Source organism: Pseudophryne corroboree, chromosome 5 (assembly GCF_028390025.1).
Source record: "Pseudophryne corroboree isolate aPseCor3 chromosome 5, aPseCor3.hap2, whole genome shotgun sequence".
NCBI lineage: Eukaryota > Metazoa > Chordata > Amphibia > Anura > Myobatrachidae > Pseudophryne > Pseudophryne corroboree.
Window position 1 is genome coordinate 406,838,989 of NC_086448.1, and position 23,907 is coordinate 406,862,895.

Genomic DNA, 23,907 nt, shown 5'->3' on the forward strand with positions numbered 1-23,907 from the left:
ATATTCCCGCGGTCATGGAGCCCAGCTCCTTCATGGAATCTACCAGGAACCCTGCAGAATCCTGAATATTACGTAAAAATAAATCAACGTCACCTTTATCCAGCGTAGTCGATACCTCCTGCAGTGATTGACCACCTGGCAATAGCTTTTGCAATCAAAGCACAGGCTATAGTAGGCCGCAATATAGCCCCTGAAGCCGTGTAAATGGATTTTAGCGTAGCATCCACCTTTCGATCTGCTGAGTCTTTCAACGTGGTGGATCCAGGGACTGGCAGCACCGCCTGTTTGGACAGGCTAGAGACAGAGGCGTCGACTATTGGAGAGGACTCATATTTTTTCCTATCTTCCACTGGGAAGGGAAAAGCAACCAAGACCCTCTTAGGGATCTGGAATTTATTTTCCGGATTTTCACAGGCTTTTTTAATTCTTTGGATGCCGAGAAGGTGAGGGGGGCTTTTCGTTGTCTGTGAAAAAGGCCTCCTCTACCTGCTCAGGAGCTGTGTCAGTAATGTGTAACACATCCCTTACAGCTTCAATCATCAACTGCACCCCCTTAGCAAGTGATGCCGTCCCCGTCTGCAGTGTCAGAATCGGTGTCCGTGTCATCCTGCATAAGATTGGCAAGTGCACGTTTGTGAGAATGTACCGCAGGGGACCCCGAGGAAGCAGTATCAGACCATACAACCATAGAGGATTGCAGAACTTGAGTGGCATGCTCAGTCCTAGCAACCCTATCAGAAATCTGAGAAATAGTCCCCCTCAGAGAGACTAACCATTCTGGCTCTCTAGCTGGAATCTGCGCTACAACATTGCAATCCTGATTACATGGTATGGAGTCTTCCTGGGAAGATAAATCCTCTGCAGCATATGAAAAAGTGTCCCTAGACATGTTGTCACATACTCACCAAACACCCCACAAACACACAGTGTACTGGGCAGACAGAGTTCCCACCCCCCCAAGAATGGCAGTGAGAGACAGAGATTGGAGCCAACCCACACACAGCACTATTATAGGTATAGGGAGACCCTAACCAGCGCTGACTGTGTTCCTTAATAGGTGACACAGCCTTTACACAGCCCCCCCCTCCCTTCTACAACCCCCTGGTACCGTACAGATAGCTGGAGGTGCTATTGAGGGACCTGTTCATCCACTGGCAGTGAGCTGCAGGCAGGAAAATGGTGCTGAACGCTGCTGGGTCCGCTCTGAGAAGCTCCGCCCCCGTAAAGGCGCTGTCTTCCCGCTCCTGTGAGATTATACTGGCCTGAGGATTTGTTTGCTGGCTGAGATCCGCGGACCCCGACAGGCTGGAAACGGTCAGTGTAGGGTCAGGTGCTGGCACAGGGCGCCCCTCACAGCGCTGCACCGCAGTACCGCTGAGCCAACCGGGAGCGCGGTTAATTCCGCGCTCCTACCCATAAAGCCGCCCTCTTCACACTGACCCCCCGCTTGTAAGGGGCGGACAGTGACTCACTCACCACTTTCACCTCTGCAAGGGGGTGGCTGCTGGCTGCCGGGGTGAGCGGTTCCCCTGTGGCAGAGCGCGATCTGTCTCCTCTGGAGCTCAATGTCCAGTCAGCGGAGTCAGTGGCTCAGAAACCGCAGGGCGGACACTGCTCCCCCCCTCAGTCCCTCCATGCAGGCAGGCTGATGCCGGAAGCCTCCAGTTAAAAAAAACAAACTCTAAGATAAACGTTTACCAGGAAAGCTCTGTAGAGCTCCCCTAGCTGTGTCCGGGTTCTCCGGGCACATTTTTTAAACAGAGTCTGGTAGGAGGGGCATAGAGGGAGGAGCCAGACCACACTATTAAACTCTTAAAGTGCCAATGGCTCCTGGTGGACCCGTCTATACCCCATGGTGCTAATATGGACCGCAGCATCCTCTAGGACGTAAGAGAAAGAGTAATGAATAGGCCGCTTCCTAGTGGCAGAGGCCTCAACAGATGCCGACATCCTATTTAAAGATTTGGCCATCCCTAAGATGTGCTTGCCCAAATTATGGGCCCAAGGGGGCTCTATGGATGATTCAGTCTGTGACTGAGCTAAAGTTGTGACACTAGTCTGAAACAGTTTTAAAAGGTGCGTACACATGGTGAGATACAGTATACCCGATTTTGACTATGCGATCTTCCATGAACTCCCCCAGAGCCCAGAAGCACCGATTTTGACTATCTGTACTTTCGATTTTGTCTACAGTATGCACGATTTTGACTAAGTGGCAATTTTGACTATACTTTGTACTAGAGATAGTACACTAGATAGTCAAGATTAACTTGCCTGCACAGTCTATTTAGCCTTGCGATACCAACCCCATGGACTGCACATCGGGATCGAATCGGTATTGCAAACTGCCTAACACCTTGCGATTTTGAAATCGAAACGTGAAATCTCACTGTGTGTACACACCTTAACAGCAATGTCTTCTCTCAAGGCCCTGGCCCAATACCCAGGCTACAGGCAGCCATGGAACATGCTGCACATAACGAGCCCAGCTCTGTACAACCCTTAGTTATTCATTAGTTACAATTGCCCTTGGGATTTTTGTCTAGCTAACATAATGCCCAATATCACTTTGATACAGAAAAAAATAAAAACTGCCTAGAACCAACAGGAAATAGTGCAAAGTGTAACTCAGTATCACTAATATACAAATACATACTAATGTATGCAAAAATAACTAGCTAAATCCCTAGCAGGGAATAGTGCAGAGAGAATAATTGTTATACAGAACAATAATTTGTGCAAGGTTTGAAACAAATAGTAACAAATCCCAGACCTGCTTCTATGTTTCTCCTTCCAACAAGCAGTCCCCCAGCATTCAGTTTTGCAAACCAGCCAAAGCAGGTAGTGGAAAGGAAAGAAGATGTTAGGCACAAAAGAACACACTCTCACTGACAGGAGAAGGGAACTAGAGGCCAATGTCATAAAAACACAGAGAGGCCAGGTGCAACAAGGTGGGCGCCCTGTGGACCCTATGAACTTCGAAGAAAGAGTTAACAAAGGTACAGATCGATCCACGGTTATCTTGGCGTCTTTGCTGCGCCTAGGCACACCATGGTTTATTTACATAAACCCTTCATCTATTGTTCTCAGCTGCAATACAATACAGAGAACAATACAGCAGGGGATTAAGTCATTACAGCAGGGGATTAAGTCCAACTGCCCAGTCTCAGTTAAACTTTTTAAAGGCCAAGATAAATGTGGGCCCATCTGTATGTCTACTATAACTCGTTTTCTTCTTCAGGGTTCATAGGGGATCCACAGGGTACTTTGGAGATGTCCCAAAGCAGTATTTTAAAGGAGATGCGCCTGAGAGGATAAAAGAATTTGGCAACCAAAGGAAGCATCCTGGGAGGCGAATGTATCAAAGACATAAAACCTAAGAAACATGTGGATAGAAGACCACGTAGCCAACTTGCACAAGTGTTCAGCGGACGCCGTGCCATCCCTGAAGGTCCTACAGACCGAGTAGAATGGGCAAAAATTGAAGCTGGTGTAGGAAAGTCAGCTTGAATGTATACTTGTGCAATGACCATTTGAATCCATGTGGCCAGAGTCTATTAGCTGGCCAACCTCACTTGTGAAACCCATATGGTATGAACAAAGCATCAGAATGTCTGATAGAGCTAGTGCGGTCAACATAAACACGTAGAGCCTGCACTATATCCAGAGAACGTTCCTTTGTTGATAAATCTGGTGAGAGGAAGGCCGGAACTTAGAAACCACATTAGGGAGGTAACCCAACCTAGTTCGTAGAGCTGCCCTATTTTGCTGAAAAAAATCAGGAAGGTAGGACGACAGGAAAGTGCTCCTAAATTCGATACCCTCCTGGCAGATGCAACAGCAAGCAAAAACACCACTTTTGCCGTCATCCATTTAAGATCAGCTGACTCTAAAGGCTCAAATGAACCATGTAGCAGCTGGAGAGACATGAGGCTGAACTCTGATGATACCCTGAAGGAATGTACGTACATCAGAAAGCGGGGCAATTCTGCATTGGAACCAAACGGACAATGCCAAAATATGTACTTTAAGCGAGACAAGGCAAAATCTAAACCTCTTTGAAAAAAAGCAAGTACTGTATTATTGACATTTTAAAAATAGTTGCATCATAACGCTTGAAAGCGCACCATGTGAAGTATGCCACACTCCATAATATATATGTGCTAAAGCAGGTTTGTGTGCCTTAAGCATTGTTTGAATAACCGCACTTAAAAAATCATTTTGTTCTCATGACTGATGATTCAAGAGCCATGCCATTAAAGACAGACGGGCTAGCTCTGGATGAAGACATGGGTCCTGATACAGAAGGTCCTGTCATTGAGGAAGTAAAAACAGTTGTTCTACTGAGAGGCCTTGGATATCAGAGAACCAATGCTGTCTGGTCCATGCCGGGGGTACCAGAATGAAGTTTCCTCCTTCCTGCTGGAATTTTAGAAGTACCCAAGGTAGAATGGATACCAGAGGGAATATGTATGGTAGACGGAATGTCCACTGGACTGATAAGGCATCTACGAATGCTGCTTGAGGATCCTTGGATCGGGCCCCGAATACCAGAACTTTATGGTTGTGGCGTGAGGCCATGAGATCCAGGTCCGGTAGGCCCCACCTGTCCACTAGGAGTTGGAAGACCTCGATGGATCGCTCGTTCTCCGGCGTGAACGTCCTGGCGACTGAGGAAATCAGCTTCCCAGTTTAGTACACCAGGAACAAACACTACAGATATGGCCGGAAGGTGCTGTTCGAGCCATCTGAGGATCTTGGACATGTCTTGCATTGCCATTTTACTGCAAGTGCCATCCTGGTGATTACTGTGGCATTGTCGGATTTAACTTGAATTGGTCTGCCCAGGGGAGCATTGCGTCCAGCAAATTGCTTGGTAACTGAGATTCTGCCAGGCTCCAATGATTCTGAAACGATTTTCATTACAGCTCCCCAGCCACACAGACTGGCATCTGTTGTGAGAAGAACTCAGTTGGGGATCCAGAAGGGCTGGCTCCTTTCTAGGTGATGATTGTGGAGCCACCAAGTCAGTGAAAGACGAACCTCTGGAGTCAAAGTTATCATTTGTGACTTGATGCAATGAGGTTGACTGTTCCACTTGGACAGAATCAGTCACTGTAGAGGGCTAGAATGAAATTGTGCAAATTCGACCATGTCATATGTTGATACCATCAGACCTAGAATTTGCATTGCCACATGAATGGATACTCGAGAACAGTGAAGAGATTGTATTTTGTTCCTCAGTTTCAAGTGTTTGCCCGATGACAGGAAATGACATTGATTTTGAGAGTCTAGCAGCGCTCCCAGGTGTAATTATCCACTGAGATGGCGCAAGGGAGGACTTTTTCCAATTGATTAGCCATCCGTGACGTTGTAGGAAGTCCACAGCCAGTAAAAGATGACTGAGGAGGACCTCTTCTGAATTTGCCAATAGCAGCAGAAGTTTGCTGCTATGACAGCCATGACTTTGGTAAATATCCTGGGCACTGTGGCCAGGGCAAACGGCAGTGCCTGGAACTGATAATGGTGGTTGCAAATTGCTAACAATTTTCTATATGTCCATTTGTTGGTTCCTTTAATGAGGAAACAGTTGTGACAGGCAAAGTGGATGTCATTACCAGACATGTGACATGCAAATCCACTGGAGGAGGGTTTTCCCACCTTGCACAATCTGCTGCAGGATTATGATAGTGAAATAACACCCGCTTAGACAAAGGAAACTTTTTTTACCAGGAATATTTCAAGGTTCCTGTCTAATGTCCATTAGATGATCAGAATGAGGAAACTGATCTGACTATTTTTTTTATTTTTTTCAAACACATCAGTTTTCTTAGAAACTGGTGTGAGTTCTGCCTCTGATAGTTGAAGAATCTGTTTAACAGCAGCAACTAAAGCAGGTACAGCTACCATAATGGGAGCTTCCTTATCTATTGCACAGGAAACATTGACAGAAGGAGCTGTGTCCTCACCATTTTCCTCAGATGGCATATTAGAATCTGATCTCATAGTGGATTGAGAGGATGATGTAGCCTGCCTAGAGGAACTAGCGTTTCCTGGCAGGCTCCTCTGACTAATCAAAGTCTGAGTCAGCTTTTGCATCAGATTAGACATGGATTCTACCCAGGGTAGATTTACTACTGGGACTTTATTAGGTGGCAGTGACGTAGGGTGTCCCACAGGGGGTGTAAGTCGGTCCACCAAAGTGCCCCAAAGCTGTGAGAAAGCAGCCCAAGGAGGTTCTTGTGTAGGTACAGGAGCCGTGGACTGACAAGGTGGTGTAGAACAGTTAAGGCATGGGCCATCCTGTACAACATCTTCCGCAGATAATCCTTCACAGCATACTCTACATGAGAGTAATAAAGGGGAATCTGCTTGTTTGCTGCCCTTTAGGTTAGACATTTCTGTGAAACTATCAAGGTTCCCTTATACTCTGATATAGAGAATGTAATAAATACACAGAGTAACGTATGTAACTATATACAACAAATTGTTGCTGTTAAAAATACCCTTGACAGCACACACACACATACAGTACAGCTGAAATGAAAGTCAGACAGCAGAAACTATCAGTCACATACAATGCAGATATATATTGAATACACTGCAATGAACACTTGAATCAACTACTCAGATTGTATAAAAAACAGGTAGGATATAAGTGACTGTAAAAACCTGTCTTTTGCAACATTTTTACAGGGAGACTGAGCCCAGCGTCCCCGGAGACCTGCTTACTGCCTGTGATCTAAAATTGCTGCCCAGGTCTCTGAGGGAAGGAGGGAGTGATGATATGCAGCTTAAGGGCGGATAGTCTGCATTAGACTGATGCCCTGAGCTGGGAGTGGGGCTAGAGGGTGAGCACTCCCTTCCCTATGCTGGTCTTCCACCCCAAGTACTGAAAAAGGGCCTCTGTAAATAGGTGTTTTATCACCTTAACCTGTGCCCAGCAAAGCCCTGGTGGTCTAGTGGAGTCTCTGCTCTGTGACAGTGTCCACGCCAGCGCTGTGGTCTGTCTCCCCAGACACACGGCGGGCAGCAATTTAGTTGCAGGTCCCTGAGAAGGGACCCTCTTACCTTCCCCCCCAATGACAGCCATGCAGTAGTAGGTTCCCCACAACAAGCAGTGCTAGTCGCAGAGTACGGCTCCTGCCACAATTTCTTGTCTGAGGCACAGGCCAAGCAGGAGTTTCGGCACCGGCGGGGGGAAGCCGATAGAGCTGCAGCGCTGAAGTCTGACAGACTTACAGCACTGTCAGCCCAGTGAAAAAAAGTAGAAGGCTTATGGATGCATACAGAAGGCCCCTGCCAGGGTGCACCTGCTTCCTGCATGCATCAACTAAACACTAAATGCCTGAGCCTGGAGGCATAGTTTTAGGGGACAGGAGCTGAGCATGCTGGGATATGCTGAAAGCTTAACTGTTTGGTGCCTGTACTCTCATCCACCACCACCTACAACCCCGATGTTTCCTGTGGAACCTCTATGAACCCCAAAGAAAAGTAAACTCTTCAACAAGTACAACAGATCAGGGAGGGATCACAGTGTTCCCCAGTTGGCCTTTGAGGAAAGGATTTTACGGTAATTACAAAAATCCAGTTCACTCTATCATTCACCTGGGGAACACTGCATTAGATATAACACATGGGACTTCCCGAAGTGAGCTAACAAGGAAGAAAACCGGCTATTCTTTCATGGCAAAGGTATGGAAACCAAAGAACTGCATGAAGGTATGAACGGAGGACCAAGTTGCGGCTTTGCACAACTGCACCACCAAGGCCCCAACCGCAAATGTCAAATGATCCCAGAGAAGGTTCGGAAGCAGAGCCTGTGAAGATAAATAGGCTTACCGAATGGCGACTGTGATCCACTAAGCAATGGTGCTTTTAGAAGTCAACCCCACTTAGGGTCATCAACCAAAACCAAGAGGGAGTCAGTACAACCAAGAGTAGAGGTATGATGTAAATAAATACGAATGGCTCGGACAACATCCAAAAGATGCAGCGAAGGAGACTCCTGTGTGAAGGCTGGAAGAACAATATCTTGATTGAGATGAAATTTTGATACCACTTTAGGAAAAGAGGGTTTTGAGCGCAAAACCACTCAGTCTGAAAGAAAAACAAATCAAAGGAGACATACGATTCAGAGACATGTCTAGCAGAAGTGATTGCCAGCAGAAAGACCAACTTTAGGGTAAGGTAGCAAAGATTAACAGACTCAAGAGGCTCAAACAGTGTCTTTTGAAGAGCCTCCAACACCAAATTTAAATCCCAAGGAGGTATAGGAAGGACATATGGAAGTTGGATATGAAGAACTCCCTGCAATAATGTCTGTACTTGTGACATGGAAGCCAGACGCCTCTGAAACAGGACAGAAAGAGCCTGTCCCTTGAGGGAAGATAAATGGGTACCATGAGACAAACCGGATGGAAGGACAATAGACGGGACACCCAAAAACTGAGGAGGCTAGTCCACAATCTTCACATCAGGAAATGTACCGTAACTAAATATGATGATAAATCCACAAGGTCACTGGTCTATGGGCCTGAATCATAGTATGCACCACAGCTCAAAAGAAACCCATAGCTCTCAAGATCTGGGTCTCAAGAGCCATACCGTCAAAGCCAACTGATGCAAATTGGGGTGTATACAGGGACCCTGCTGAAGCAGGTCTGGATGAAGAGAAAGACAGAATGGCTCTGCGGCCACCATTCTTTGGAAAGAGTACCACTGATAAAGAGGCCAGTCTGGTGCAATAAGGATGGCCGGTAGGCCTCCTCACTAAACTCATTGAAGCACCCAGGGTATCAGGGACAGAGGCAGAAACAGAAATCCTAGGTTGAAGATCCATAGGGCTGTCTTGGCGTCCATCAGTTTTGCATGAGGGTATCTGGACACTGCACCATAGTGAGGGAGCTTCTTATTCAACTGAAAAGCCATGAAGTCTATGTCGGGAGGACCCCACCGATTCACTATTTTCTGGAACACATTTTGGTGTAGCTACCACTCTCCGGGATGAACTGTGTGACTGCTTAGAAAATCCACCTGCCAGTTATCTACACTGAGTATGTGGACCAATGTTCCATCCAACATAGGATATACAGTATGACACTTCTCTCATTGCTTGGACACTCCGCGTGCCTCCCTGTTTGTTCACACAAACTACTGCCGTGGCGTTGTCCAATTGGATCCTGACTGGAAGATTTTGTAAAGAAGGCTGAGCTTGTACTAGGGGATAAGGGGTAGCTCGCAAATAGAGGATGTTGATGGAAAAGACAAACTCTTGTCCATCAACATGTTGGTCTTGAAGGACTGCACCCCAGCCGGTCAGGCTGCATCAGTTGTTTTGATCATCCAATTCCATGTGAGAAACAAAGAGCTCTTCGTCAGATTGGGTGAGTGGAGCCACCAGTGTAGCGACTGCTGTGTCTGAGGAGATAGTCTGAAAAACTATTGATCCAAGCGTGGACCCATCTTCTATCATCGCAGAAGAATTTGATGCTGGAGTGGTCAGGCAATATAGCCACAAATTACAGACACTAGACTACAACATTACCCTGAGAATAGTAATTTGACAATCTATGAAGCGTAAAAGAATAGTGTGTATCCAAATAAGATAATCCAGGATTTGTACTTTGTTTAAGTAACAGCTAAATTCACAATCAGGTTATCTTGACTAACGGCTAAACACTACAAGTAGGACAGTAACAACAGATGGACACTGCTTTTTAATCTTCAACACACCCTTTAAATTCATATACACATTTGTATGTTGTATTAGTCTGATTTTAACCTCTCATTTTCACTGTTTTATCCTAACCAACTATGATTTAATATGGTTTAAATAAAATATTGTGATATTCAAAGTTAAGTTTTACATTTCAATGTGCGCCTACTATACAGTACTTTCTTCTTTAATTTTTTGTTTTCTGGGCTGGCAGGAAGACTCTGAGATTCTGTATCAAAGAGAAGGCCCATAAACATCTTACTCTGTGCGGACCGGGGCTTTCATTTTGGAAAATTGACAATTCAACCATCAGCTTGTAGAGTAGACATTGCGACCTGTAGATGGTCTTGCAGAAGGGCATCAGAAGGAGAATTGAGATAATCCAAATATGGTCTAATGGTGACTCCATTTTAAACTTTGCAAAGCACATATATGGATTCAACAACTTTAGGTTCAGAATAGCGCAGAAAATAAGATTTTACTTACCGATAAATCTATTTCTCGTAGTCCGTAGTGGATGCTGGGACTCCGTCAGGACCATGGGGATTAGCGGCTCCGCAGGAGACAGGGCACAAAAATAAAAGCTTTAGGACTAGGTGGTGTGCACTGGCTCCTCCCCCTATGACCCTCCTCCAAGCCTCAGTTAGGATACTGTGCCCGGACGAGCGTACACAATAAGGAAGGATTTTGAATCCCGGGTAAGACTCATACCAGCCACACCAATCACACCGTACAACTTGTGATCTGAACCCAGTTAACAGTATGACAAACGTAGGAGCCTCTGAACAGACGGCTCACAACAATAACAACCCGATTTTTTTGTAACAATAACTATGTACAAGTATTGCAGACAATCCGCACTTGGGATGGGCGCCCAGCATCCACTACGGACTACGAGAAATAGATTTATCGGTAAGTAAAATCTTATTTTCTCTGACGTCCTAGTGGATGCTGGGACTCCGTCAGGACCATGGGGATTATACCAAAGCTCCCAAACGGGCGGGAGAGTGCGGATGTCTCTGCAGCACCGAATGAGAGAACTCCAGGTCCTCTTTAGCCAGGGTATCAAATTTGTAGAATTTTACAAACGTGTTCTCCCCCGACCACGTAGCTTCCCGGCAGAGTTGTAATGCCGAGACCCCTCGGGCAGCCGCCCAAGATGAGCCCACCTTCCTTGTGGAATGGGCCTTGATAGATTTAGGCTGTGGCAGGCCTGCCACAGAATGTGCAAGTTGAATTGTGCTACAAATCCAACGAGCAATCGTCTGCTTAGAAGCAGGAGCACCCAGCTTGTTGGGTGCATACAGTATAAACAGCGAGTCAGATTTTCTGACTCCAGCCGTCCTTGAAATATATATTTTCAATGCCCTGACAACGTCCAGCAACTTGGAATCCTCCAAATCGCTAGTAGCCGCAGGCACCACAATAGGCTGGTTCAGGTGAAACGCTGAAAACCACCTTAGGCAGAAACTGAGGACGCGTCCGCAGTTCTGCCCTGTCCGAATGGAAAATCAGATATGGGCTTTTATACGATAAAGCCGCCAATTCTGACACTCTCCTGGCTGAAGCCAGGGCCAGTAGCATGGTTACTTTCCATGTAAGATATTTCAAATCCACCGATTTGAGTGGCTCAAACCAATGGGATTTGAGAAAATCCAAAACTACATTAAGATCCCACGGAGCCACTGGGGGCACAACCGGGGGCTGTATATGTAGTACTCTTTTTACAAAAGTCTGGACTTCAGGAACTGAAGCCAATTCTTTCTGGAAGAAAATCGACAGGGCCGAAATTTGAACCTTAATGGACCCTAATTTGAGGCCCATAGACAATCCTGTTTGCAGGAAATGTAGGAATCGACCCAGTTGAAATTCCTCCGTCGGGGCCTTCCTGGCCTCACACCACGCAACATATTTTCTCCAAATGCGGTGATAATGTTGTGCAGTCACCTCCTTCCTGGCTTTTACCAGGGTAGGGATGACCTCTTCCGGAATGCCTTTTTCCCTTAGAATTCGGCGTTCAACCGCCATGCCGTCAAACGCAGCCGCGGTAAGTCTTGGAATAGACACGGTCCCTGCTGAAGCAGGTCCCGTCTTAGAGGTAGAGGCCACGGATCTTCCGTGAGCATCTCCTGAAGTTCCGGGTACCAAGTTCTTCTTGGCCAATCCGGAGCCACGAGTATCGTTCTTACTCCCCTTTGCCGTATAATTCTCAGTACTTTTGGTATGAGAGGCAGAGGAGGAAACACATACACTGACTGGAACACCCACGGTGTTACCAGAGCATCCACAGCTATTGCCTGAGGGTCTCTTGACCTGGCGCAATACCTGTCCAGTTTTTTGTTGAGGCGGGACGCCATCATATCCACCTTTGGTTTTTCCCAACGGTTCACAATCATGTGGAAGACTTCTGGATGAAGTCCCCACTCTCCTGGGTGTAGATCGTGTCTGCTGAGGAAGTCCGCTTCCCAGTTGTCCACTCCCGGAATGAACACTGCTGACAGTGCTATCACATGATCTTCCGCCCAGCGAAGAATCCTTGCAGCTTCTGCCATTGCCCTCCTGCTTCTTGTGCCGCCCTGTCTGTTTACGTGGGCGACTGCCGTGATGTTGTCCGACTGGATCAACACCGGCTGACCCTGAAGCAGGGGTTTTGCCAGGCTTAGAGCATTGTAAATCGCTCTTAGCTCCAGTATATTTATGTGAAGAGACATCTCCAGGCTTGACCACACTCCCTGGAAGTTTCTTCCCTGTGTGACCGCTCCCCAGCCTCTCAGACTGGCATCCGTGGTCACCAGGACCCAGTCCTGTATGCCGAATCTGCGGCCCTCTAACAGATGAGCACTCTGCAACCACCACAGGAGAGACACCCTTGTCCGTGGAGACAAAGTTATCCGCTGATGCATCTGCAGATGCGATCCGGACCATTTGTCCAGCAGATCCCACTGAAAAGTTCGTGCGTGGAATCTGCCGAATGGAATCGCTTCGTAAGAAGCCACCATCTTTCCCAGGACTCTTGTGCATTGATGCACAGACACTTTTCCTGGTTTTAGGAGGTTCCTGACAAGTTCGGATAACTCCCTGGCTTTCTCCTCCGGAAGAAACACCTTTTTCTGAACCGTGTCCAGAATCATTCCCAGGAACAGCAGACGTGTCGTCGGGGTCAATTGAGATTTTGGAAAATTCAGAATCCACCCGTGCTGTTGCAGCACTACTTGGGTTAGTGCTACTACGTCCCCCAGCTGTTCTCTGGACCTTGCCCTTATCAGGAGATCGTCCAAGTAAGGGATAATTAATACGCCTTTTCTTCGCAGAAGAAACATCATTTCGGCCATTACCTTGGTAAAGACCCGAGGTGCCGTGGACAATCCAAACGGCAGCGTCTGAAACTGATAATGACAGTTTTGCACCACGAACCTGAGGTACCCTTGATGTGAAGGGCAAATTGGGACATGCAGGTAAGCATCCTTGATGTCCAGGGACACCATAAAGTCCCCTTCTTCCAGATTCGCTATCACTGCTCTGAGTGACTCCATCTTGAACTTGAATTTTTGTATGTACAGGTTCAAAGATTTCAGATTTAGAATAGGTCTTACCGAGCCGTCCGGCTTCGGTACCACAAATAGTGTGGAATAATACCCCTTTCCCTGTTGTAGGAGGGGTACCTTGACTATCACCTGCTGAGAATACAGCTTGTGAATGGCTTCCAATACCGTCGCCCTGTCTGAGGGAGACGTTGGCAGAGCAGACTTTAGGAACCGGCGAGGGGGAGACTTCTCGAATTCCAACCTGTAACCCTGAGATACTACCTGCAGGATCCAGGGGTCCACCTGTGAGTGAGCCCACTGTGCGCTGAAATTCTTGAGTCGACCCCCCACCGCCCCTGAGTCCGCTTGTAAAGCCCCAACGTCATGCTGAGGGCTTTGCAGAAGCCGGGGAGAGCTTCTGCTCCTGGGAGGGAGCTGCTTGGTGCACTCTCTTACCCTTTCCTTTGCCTCGGGGCAGATATGACTGTCCTTTTGCCCGCTTGTTCTTATAGGAACGAAAGGACTGCGGCTGAAAAGACGGTGTCTTTTTCTGTTGGGAGGGGACCTGAGGTAAAAAGGTGGATTTCCCGGCTGTTGCCGTGGCCACCAAATCCGATAGACCGACCCCAAATAATTCCTCCCCTTTGTATGGCAATACTTCCATATGCCGTTTGGAATCCGCATCACCTGACCACTGTCGCGTCCATAAACTTCTTCTGGCAGATATGGACATCGCACTTACTCTCGATGCCAGAGTGCAAATATCCCTCTGATCATCTCGCATATAAAGAAAAGCATCCTTTAATTGCTCTATAGTCAATAAAATACTGTCCCTATCCAGGGTATCAATATTTTCAGTCAGGGAATCCGACCAAACCACCCCAGCACTGCACATCCATGCAGAGGCGATGGCTGGTCGCAGTATAACACCAGTATGAGTGTATATACTTTCCAGGGTAGTTTCCAGCCTCCTATCAGCTGGATCCTTGAGGGCGGCCGTTTCAGGAGACGGTAACGCCACTTGTTTTGATAAGCGTGTGAGTGCCTTATCCACCCTAGGGGGTGTTTCCCATCGCGTCATCACACACTTCATTCAATTCCTCTGATTCAGGAAAAACTACAGGTAGTTTTTTCAGACCCCACATAATACCCCTTTTTGTGGTACTTGCAGTATCAGAGATATGCAAAGCCTCCTTCATTGCCGTGATCATATAACGTGTGGCCCTACTGGAAAATACGTTTGTTTCTTCACCGTCGACACTAGATTCGGTGTCCGTGTCTGGGTCTATGTCGACCAACTGAGGTAAAGGGCGTTTTACAGCCCCTGACGGTGTCTGAGACGCCTGGACAGGTACTAACTGGTTTGCCGGCCGTCTCATGTCGTCAACTGATTTTTGTAACGTGCTGACATTATCACGTAATTCCATAAACAAAGCCATCCATTCCGGTGTCGACTCCCTAGGGGGTGACATCACCATTACCGGCAATTGCTCCGCCTCCACACCAACATCGTCCTCATACATGTCGACACACACGTACCGACACACAGCAGACACACAGGGAATGCTCTTATCGAAGACAGGACCCCACTAGCCCTTTGGGGAGACAGAGGAAGAGTTTGCCAGCACACACCCAAGCGCTATAAATATATAGGAACAACCCTACAGAAGTGTTGTTTCCTTTATAGCAGCTTAATATAACAATATCGCCAAAAAAGTGCCCCCTCTCTCTGTTTTTTTAACCTGTTTCTGTAGTGCAGTGCAGGGGAGAGTCCTGGGAGCCTTCCTCGCAGCGGAGCTGTGCAGGAAAATGGCGCTGTGTGCTGAGGAGATAGGCCCCGCCCCCTATTTCGGCGGGCTATTCTCCCGGTGTTTGTGAGACCTGGCAGGGGTTAAATACATCCATATAGCCCCAGGGGCTATATGTGATGTATTTTTAGCCAGAACAAGGTATTATCATTGCTGCCCAGGGCGCCCCCCCCCAGCGCCCTGCACCCTCAGTGACCGCTTGTGTGAAGTGTGCTGACAACAATGGCGCACAGCTGCAGTGCTGTGCGCTACCTCATGAAGACTGAAAAGTCTTCTGCCGCCGGTTTCTGGACCTCTTCACTTTTCGGCATCTGCAAGGGGGTCGGCGGCGCGGCTCCGGGACCGGACTCCATGGCTGGGCCTGTGTTCGATCCCTCTGGAGCTAATGGTGTCCAGTAGCCTAAGAAGCCAATCCATCCTGCACGCAGGTGAGTTCACTTCTTCTCCCCTAAGTCCCTCGTTGCAGTGAGCCTGTTGCCAGCAGGACTCACTGAAAATAAAAAACCTAATAACTTTTTCTAAGCAGCTCTTTAGGAGAGCCACCTAGATTGCACCCTGCTCGGACGGGCACAAAAACCTAACTGAGGCTTGTAGGAGGGTCATAGGGGGAGGAGCCAGTGCACACCACCTAGTCCTAAAGCTTTTATTTTTGTGCCCTGTCTCCTGCGGATGGATAAATTAGAAATTAAGTCGGGAGAAAAAAAAAGACTCCTCCTTACCCTTTTCTGACCTTGCAACACTACGCTAATCCCCATGGTCCTGACGGAGTCCCAGCATCCACTAGGACGTCAGAGAAAATTCCATTTGGTTTGTCCACTAGGAGAAGGCTGGAATAAAAACCTAGGCCTTGCTGGTGAGGAGCAACAGCTAGGATAACCCCTGAAAAAAAATCTGTGATGAATAAGTCGAGTACAGAACGTAACCTTTTGTCACAATGCCCTGCACACACCAATCCGTGTTAGACTGAAGCCAAATGTCCCGGAGGACCTGGATGTCCAGGAGGAGGCGGGTCCCAACCACCTGGAAGGGTTGTGAGATTCCCAGATTGCAATGTAGAAGTCTTATCTGCGGTCTTTCTGGTGGTTTGATGGGCGCTGGTTGTGCCCTGAGAGCGAAAGGTTCCTCTGTGGGAGTAGATGGACCTTCCTCTAAATGACTAAAAGAAGCCGCGCCCTTGAGGACTAAGGATCGAAAACAAGGTGACTTTAAGGAGAAGAAACCGGAAGATGCAGGCTTTTTCCTCCTATAGCCTTAAATGAGTTTAGTAAGCTTAGAGCCAAAATGAAAGGCACACTCACAAGGGACCGCTTTCAAGGTACGCATAGAATCTGGATTATCATTCCAAGAATGCAACCAAATGGAACGTCGGGACACAATTGCTAATGCAGAGACCCTGGTTTGTACAGTCTAATAAAGCATCACCAACATAAACCAAGGCTTCTTGCACTTGTTCAGCAAGTGTACAGAATTCAGCATTTGGACTCTTCGGTGGAAAGGTAACTAATATCGGACCTATCCAGGAGTCAACTGTTCAACTAATAACCCAGGCATTACCCAACAACAGGTGACGCGAAGTCGCTGTGAGACTTCATGACCAAATCAGTTTTCGTATTGTTTAATGTGACTAAGTGTACTGTAGGTATCCCTGTGGCCTTCTCCAAACAAGGGATGGGAACAACTAACTTAGGAGGTATTTTCCAAGGTTTCATCTTATCTGAATAGGGGATCAGATACCAGAACTTCTTAGGTAACTGGAATTTAGTGTTCAGTTTAAGCCAAGCTTCTTAAAGTCTCTCCAAAATGAGAAAAGGATGGAAAACCTGAAACTTGCTTCTGCGTACGTTAACAGAAGGAAGCGGAAGTAGGTTCTGCAGATTCAGAGTACTGAATTTGAGTCTGGTGGACAGCTTCAATTAAATGGTGACTGCCTGAAGAAGCAGGGGAATCCACTTTCCAACCAGAGGTATCCCCCCCACTCGGGTAACTTTACTAAAGGTTCTAAAAATAAAAAAAAAGTGGTGATGTTGCCCATAACAACCAATCTGATTCTGTCCATCATTTCTCTATTGCATCCAACTCCGGGATCGCTGTCACCACAGCTGAGCCTAAAGGAATCAGATATATGGTCTCAGCGTTGCACGCTGCACTGAAAGCCCCAGGTGGCTAACTGTGGGCGAAGACCATGGACGCCTGGAGCGGGTCTCGACAGCGCAGGCAGGCAGGCAGGAAGTGGAAGGCAGCTAGCAGCAGCATATTATAACAGGGATCTTGGTCCAGTGCTACTACAGTAGTATGGGACCTTACTCACCAGCCCCAGTGCCTTTTCAGTAACTCCGGACCGGGTAGTCCATTGACCGATACTCTCCAGTCCAGTGACCCCATCCCCCACAGGGGCAAACGGAGAGCAGGCTATGCTAACTAACCCTGCTCCCTAGCACACTAAGACTCCTGCCAGCAGTGATGAGACGCATAGGTAAAAGTGAAAGTTAAATTAAAATGCCTTACAGCATAAAAAGTGTGCCTTACTCCTAAAAACTAAACTATAAACTAAGTACTGGTGGGGTCGGAGGAGTTACAGTGGGGCGGAGTGTCTCTTTTCTGATTGTTTAGTGCCAACACTTACAGCCACATCTCTAAATCCACATGTTATGGCTAACGAGAATGTTCCCCAGATGTACGATAGAGGAAATATAATGAATTGTGTCAATATATATCAAATATGTTTAGTTGCTGCTTTTCTAATTAAGTATGTAAGTTTTGTGTTAATTAATTAAAAAAACTTATATATAAATTAAAGTATACTTTTTGGACAAGTTTTTTTTTTTATCATCAATCCTGCCCCACGTGTAGCAAAGAGTGGGAATTGTAGAGCCCTCTCTCTGGAGCACTGAAACTATATTACTTCAACAAAGTGCCATTAATACAGTAGAAACAATAACACTAATATTTGCAAGTAGAATTTGTGTTTCAGAAAAGGGTAAGGAGGAGTCTTTTTTTTTCTCCCGACTTAATTTCTAATTTATCCATCAATCCTCCAACAGCAATAGAAGAAGCACACCTACAGGTTGATTAATCCCAAAAACCAATTTATTTTCTAACAGTACAATTCTTTCAGTGTATTAAATTACTAACAACATGAGTTATGTTAGTTGTGGACATTTTATTACGTTGTACAAGAAGATGACCTTGCAACACTACGAGATGAGGATAATTCCAACAGCTACAGTATCTCAACTGTGTATTTGGGCATGGGACTGCTGTACACGTCATTTGTATACTGTGGACTGTATCTGGATGCTGACAGGCATAATAAATATATATATATATTGTAGCAACACACACACAGTTGTGTCCTCATGCATCTTGTCTCAATATGCCACGTAGCGGGAGATGCCTAGCGTGAGAGATCTGACAATACGTCTTATTCGCGAAAAAGGATGCAAAAGCAGAAACTGCTGATTAAAATGATATGCGGCATGCTTATAATCTCTGTGCGTCTGCGGGTGTAACTGCATACGAAATGGTACGTTATAGTGTTGTTTTAGGAAAACACTAACGTACAGTACCATTTCGTATGCAGATGCAGCAATGGTCACACACAGAATACAGACATGCTGCATATCATTTTAATCAGCATAAGCTGCTTGTGCATACTATTCATATCTTTTTAAATGGAAAAAGTTGCACGTAAAGACGCACAGGCTACAAAGTCACGCAAAGGGCTGTTTAATGTGTAGGGAGGCTAGATGTTAGTGACACATCTGTATGTTTTTACTTTTGTTCAGTACACGATGAATGATGCATTAAAACGTACATTTTTTTTATTTTATATATTTAAAATCATCAGTTCTATTTTGGCAAAACAACTACTATCTCACTATAGTCTTTTACTGTTTTTCTTACCTGTTCAATTACAGTTTTTAACCACCACTGAGGACCCATCAGAGTTATAGCTGCAATTATTTTGGCATGTAAAACGCCAAGAGCCCAGTCCTGCAAAAAAAAACAAAAAAAACACACATGACTATCTATGCCTTGAAGCGCTAATTATTATAATTTTTTTTTCCTAACACTTACAGTATCTAAGACAATGATTACAACAAGCTTTATTTTTGGAGAAAACTTGCTTTACAGTGAAATATTAGAATATTGTACATCAGTTAATTTTTTGTTTTAATTAATTTAACAAGATTTCAACCTGTGTTATTTTCTGATTTAAATAAGATTTTACTCACCGGTAAATCTATTTCTCGTAGTCCGTAGTGGATGCTGAGGACTCCGTAAGGACCGTGGGGAATAGACGGGCTCCGCAGGAGACTGGGCACTCTAAAGAAAGATTTAGTACTACCTGGTGTGCCCTGGTTCCTCCCTCTATGCCCCTCCTCCAGACATCAGTTAAGGAAACTGTGCCCGGAAGAGCTGACAGTACAAGGAAAGGATTTTTGGAATCCAGGGTAAGACTAATACCAGCCACACCAATCACACCGTACAACTTGTGATAACATACCCAATTAACAGTATGAACAACAAACAAGCATCACTCAACTGATGCCACATAACATAACCCTTTACTAAGCAATAACTATATACACGTATTGCAGAAAGTCCGCACTTGGGACGGGCGCCCAGCATCCACTACGGACTACGAGAAATATATTTACCGGTGAGTAAAATCTTATTTTCTCTAACGTCCTAGTGGATGCTGGGGACTCCGTAAGAACCATGGGGATTATACCAAAGCTCCCAAACAGGCGGGAGAGTGCGGATGACTCTGCAGCACCGAATGGGCAAACACAAGGTCCTCCTCAGCCAGGGTATCAAACTTGTAGAATTTTGCAAATGTGTTTGAACCCGACCAAGTAGCAGCTCGGCAAAGCTGTAATGCCGAGACCCCTCGGGCAGCCGCCCAAGAAGAGCCCACCTTTCTTGTGGAATGGGCTTTCACTGATTTTGGATGCAGCAATCCAGCCGCAAAATGAGCCTGCTGAATCGTGCCACAGATCCAGCGAGCAATGGTTTGCTTTGAAGCAGGAGCACCCAGCTTGTTGGACGCATACAGGACAAACAGCGAGTCAGTCTTCCTGACTCCAGACGTTCTGGTCACATAAATCTTCAAAGACCGGACTACGTCAAGCAACTTGGAATCCTCCAAGTCACAAGTAGCCGCAGGCACCACAATAGGTTGGTTCAAATGAAAGGATGACACCACCTTTGGCAGAAATTGCGGACGAGTCCGCAATTCTGCCCTATCCATATGGAAAATCAGATAGGGGCTTTTACATAACACAGCCGCCAATTCTGACACACGCCTAGCCGAAGCTAAGGCCAACAGCATGACCACTTTCCACGTGAGATACTTTAGCTCCATGGTCTTAAGGGCTCAAACCAGTGGGATTTCAGGAAACTCAACACCACGTTAAGATCCCAAGGTGCCACTGGTGGCACAAAAGGGGGCTGAATATGCAGCACTCCCTTAACAAACGTCTGAACCTCAGGCAGTGAAGCCAGTTCTTTTTTAAAGAAAATGGATAGGGCCGAAATCTGGACCTTTATGGACCCTAATTTTAGGCCCATAGTCACTCCTGACTGTAGGAAGTGCAGGAATCGACCCAGCTGCAATTCCTCTGTAGGGGCCTTCCTGGCCTCACACCAAGCAACATATTTTCGCCATATACGGTGATAATGCTTTGCGGTCACGTCCTTCCTAGCCTTTATCAGCGTAGGAATAACTTCATCCGGAATGCCTTTTTCCGCTAGGATCCGGCGTTCAACCGCCATGCCGTTAAACGCAGCTGCGGTAAGTCTTGGAACAGACAGGGCCCTTGTTGCAACAGGTCCTGTCTGAGAGGACCTGTTGCAATCCTCTGTGAGCATTTCTTGCAATTCCGGGTACCAAGTCCTTCTTGGCCAATCCGGAACAATGAGTATTGTTCTCGCTCCTCTTTCTTACAATTCTCAGCACCTTTGGTATCAGAGGAAGAGGGGGAAATACATAGACCGACTGGAACACCCACGGTGTTACTAGTGCATCCACAGCTATCGCCTGAGGGTCCCTTGACCTGGCGCAATACCTTTTTAGCTTTTTGTTGAGACGGGACGTCATCATGTCCACCTGTGGCAGTTTCCATCGACTTGCAATTTGCGTGAAGACTTCTTGATGAAGTCCCCACTCTCCTGGGTGGAGGTCGTGCCTGCTGAGGAAGTCTGCTTCCCAATTGTCCACTCCCGGAATGAACACTGCTGACAGTGCTAGTACGTGATTCTCTGCCCAACGATTCTGCCATTGCCACCCTGCTTCTTGTGCTGCCCTGGCGGTTTACATGGGCCACTGCAGTGATGTTAACCAATAAATAACAAGTGGCGCTTGACAATCAGATAAATAAAAGACATTTATTTGTATGAAATGTATATAAGTTACAACAACCTCCCGGGAGTGTAAAACAATGATATAAATATCACAACAATAAAACTGTACGCTGTATTATAGCTTCTTTATCAATTGCTTGTAAACCATTAATAGTAAAATGATCTTATTTGCACATGACTATTTATTAGCAGCACCTGAGAGGTTTTCAACCGTGCTGGATTCACTTAGTACACACAAATAGTGATATGTGGAGAATGTGTGTAACTAATAGGTATTGAATCTACACATGAGTCACTCACGATTGTATATATCAGAAGGAATTGCGTGTATCACAAATCCGTAGCAGTGACTGGCTGGTTAAAAAGTTAATTGAAGAATTACCTCCGCTGGGCAGGAGCCTGTTCTGTCCTTGCTCCCTGGTGTCGTCTCACCGTCCCGTCAGAGACACATGCCAGAGCCTCAGCGGGTGTGACTGATGCTGCGCCGTGCAGGGAGCCCCAACGAGCCGTCCCCGATGGTCCACGCCACCTCCGGTACCTCCGCACTTACAAAAAGGAGGCTGTTAAGCTGGTTAGCCGGAGTTTACCGGTCTGCGCCGGACTGGGAAGGAGCGGCACCCGCTGTTTTCACTTCCCCAGATTGTGTAAACGGCTGTGGCTCCAGGGATCTGATTGTCAAGCGCCACTTGTTATTTATTGGTTAGTTCTTGTTTTAAGGGACTGGCAATTCCCTTTATCAGGAGGCTGCTGACAATCAAAGTGCAGTGCTTCTCACCTGAGCGCTTAGTTTTTTCTTTTCTTGTATTTACGTATACTGCAGTGATTTTGTCTGACTGAATCAGCACTGGTTGGTTTCGAAGCAGAGGCTCCGCTTGACTCAGGACGTTGTATATGGCCCTTAGTTCCAGGATATTGATGTGCAGACAAGTCTCCTGACTTGACCACAGCCCCTGGAAGTTTCTTCCCTGAGTGACTGCCCCCCATCCTCGGAGGCTTGCATCTGTGGTCACCAGGACCCAGTCCTGTATGCCGAACCTGCGGCCCTCGATGAGGTGAGCACTTTGCAGCCACCACAGAAGAGACACCCTGGCCCTGGGGGACAGGGTGATCAGCCGATGTATCTGAAGATGCGATCCGGACCACTTGTCCAACAGATCCCACTGAAAGATCCTCGCATGGAACCTGCCGAAGGGAATGGCTTCGTATGACGCCACCATTTTTCCCAGGACTCGCGTGCAGTGATGCACCGATACCTGTTTTGGTTTTAGGCGGTCTCTGACCAGAATCACGAGCTCCTGAGCCTTCTCCTCCGGGAGAAACACCTTTTTCTGGTTTGTGTCCAGAATCATGCCCAGGAAGGGCAGACGTGTCGTAGGAATCAGCTGCGACTTTGGAATATTCAGAATCCAGCCGTGCTGTCGCAGCACTTCCTGAGAGTGTGCTACGCTGATCAGCAACCGCTCCCTGGACCTCGCCTTTATGAGGAGATCGTCCAAGTATGGGATAATTGTAACCCCTTGCTTCCGAAGGAGCACCATCATTTCCGCCATCACCTTGGTAAATATTCTCGGTGCCGTGGACAGGCCAAACGGCAACGTCTGGAATTGGTAATGACAGTCCTGTACCACAAACCTGAGGTACTCCTGATGAGGTGGATAAATGGGGACATGCAAGTACGCATCCTTGATGTCCAGAGACACCATAAAATCCCCTTCCTCCAGGCTTGCAATGACCGCTCTGAGCGATTCCATCTTGAACTTGAATTTCTTCAGATAAATATTCAGGGATTTTAAATTCAAAAATAAGAATTTACTTACCGATAATTCTAATTCTCGTAGTCCGTAGTGGATGCTGGGACTTCCGTAAGGACCATGGGGAATAGCGGCTCCGCAGGAGACTGGGCACAAAAGTAAAAGCTTTAGACTAGCTGGTGTGCACTGGCTCCTCCCCCTATGACCCTCCTCCAAGCCTCAGTTAGGATACTGTGCCCGGACGAGCGTACATAATAAGGAAGGATTTTGAATCCCGGGTAAGACTCATACCAGCCACACCAATCACACCGTACAACCTGTGATCTGAACCCAGTTAACAGTATGATAAACGTAGGAGCCTCTGAAAAGATGGCTCACAACAATAAACAAACCCGATTTTTTTGTAACAATAACTATATACAAGTATTGCAGACAATCCGCACTTGGGATGGGCGCCCAGCATCCACTACGGACTACGAGAAATAGAATTATCGGTAAGTAAATTCTTATTTTCTCTGACGTCCTAGTGGATGCTGGGACTTCCGTAAGGACCATGGGGATTATACCAAAGCTCCCAAACGGGCGGGAGAGTGCGGATGACTCTGCAGCACCGAATGAGAGAACTCCAGGTCCTCCTCAGCCAGGGTATCGAATTTGTAAAATTTTGCAAACGTGTTTGCCCCTGACCAAGTAGCTGCTCGGCAAAGTTGTAAAGCCGAGACCCCTCGGGCAGCCGCCCA

The 23,907-nt window shown here is 46.8% G+C and overlaps 1 protein-coding gene across 6 annotated transcripts in view; it reads right to left on the reverse strand.

Annotated features, from left to right (window-relative positions):
- The window catches only part of MARCHF6 (membrane associated ring-CH-type finger 6), an 845,067-nt gene that overhangs the window by 18,706 nt on the left and 802,454 nt on the right, over positions 1-23,907 (reverse strand). For all 6 annotated transcript variants that reach the window (XM_063922758.1, XM_063922754.1, XM_063922757.1 and 3 more), the window contains one exon: positions 18,954-19,043. In XM_063922758.1, coding sequence (XP_063778828.1) covers positions 18,954-19,043 — 90 coding nt within the window. The remainder of the gene's footprint in view (positions 1-18,953; positions 19,044-23,907) is intronic.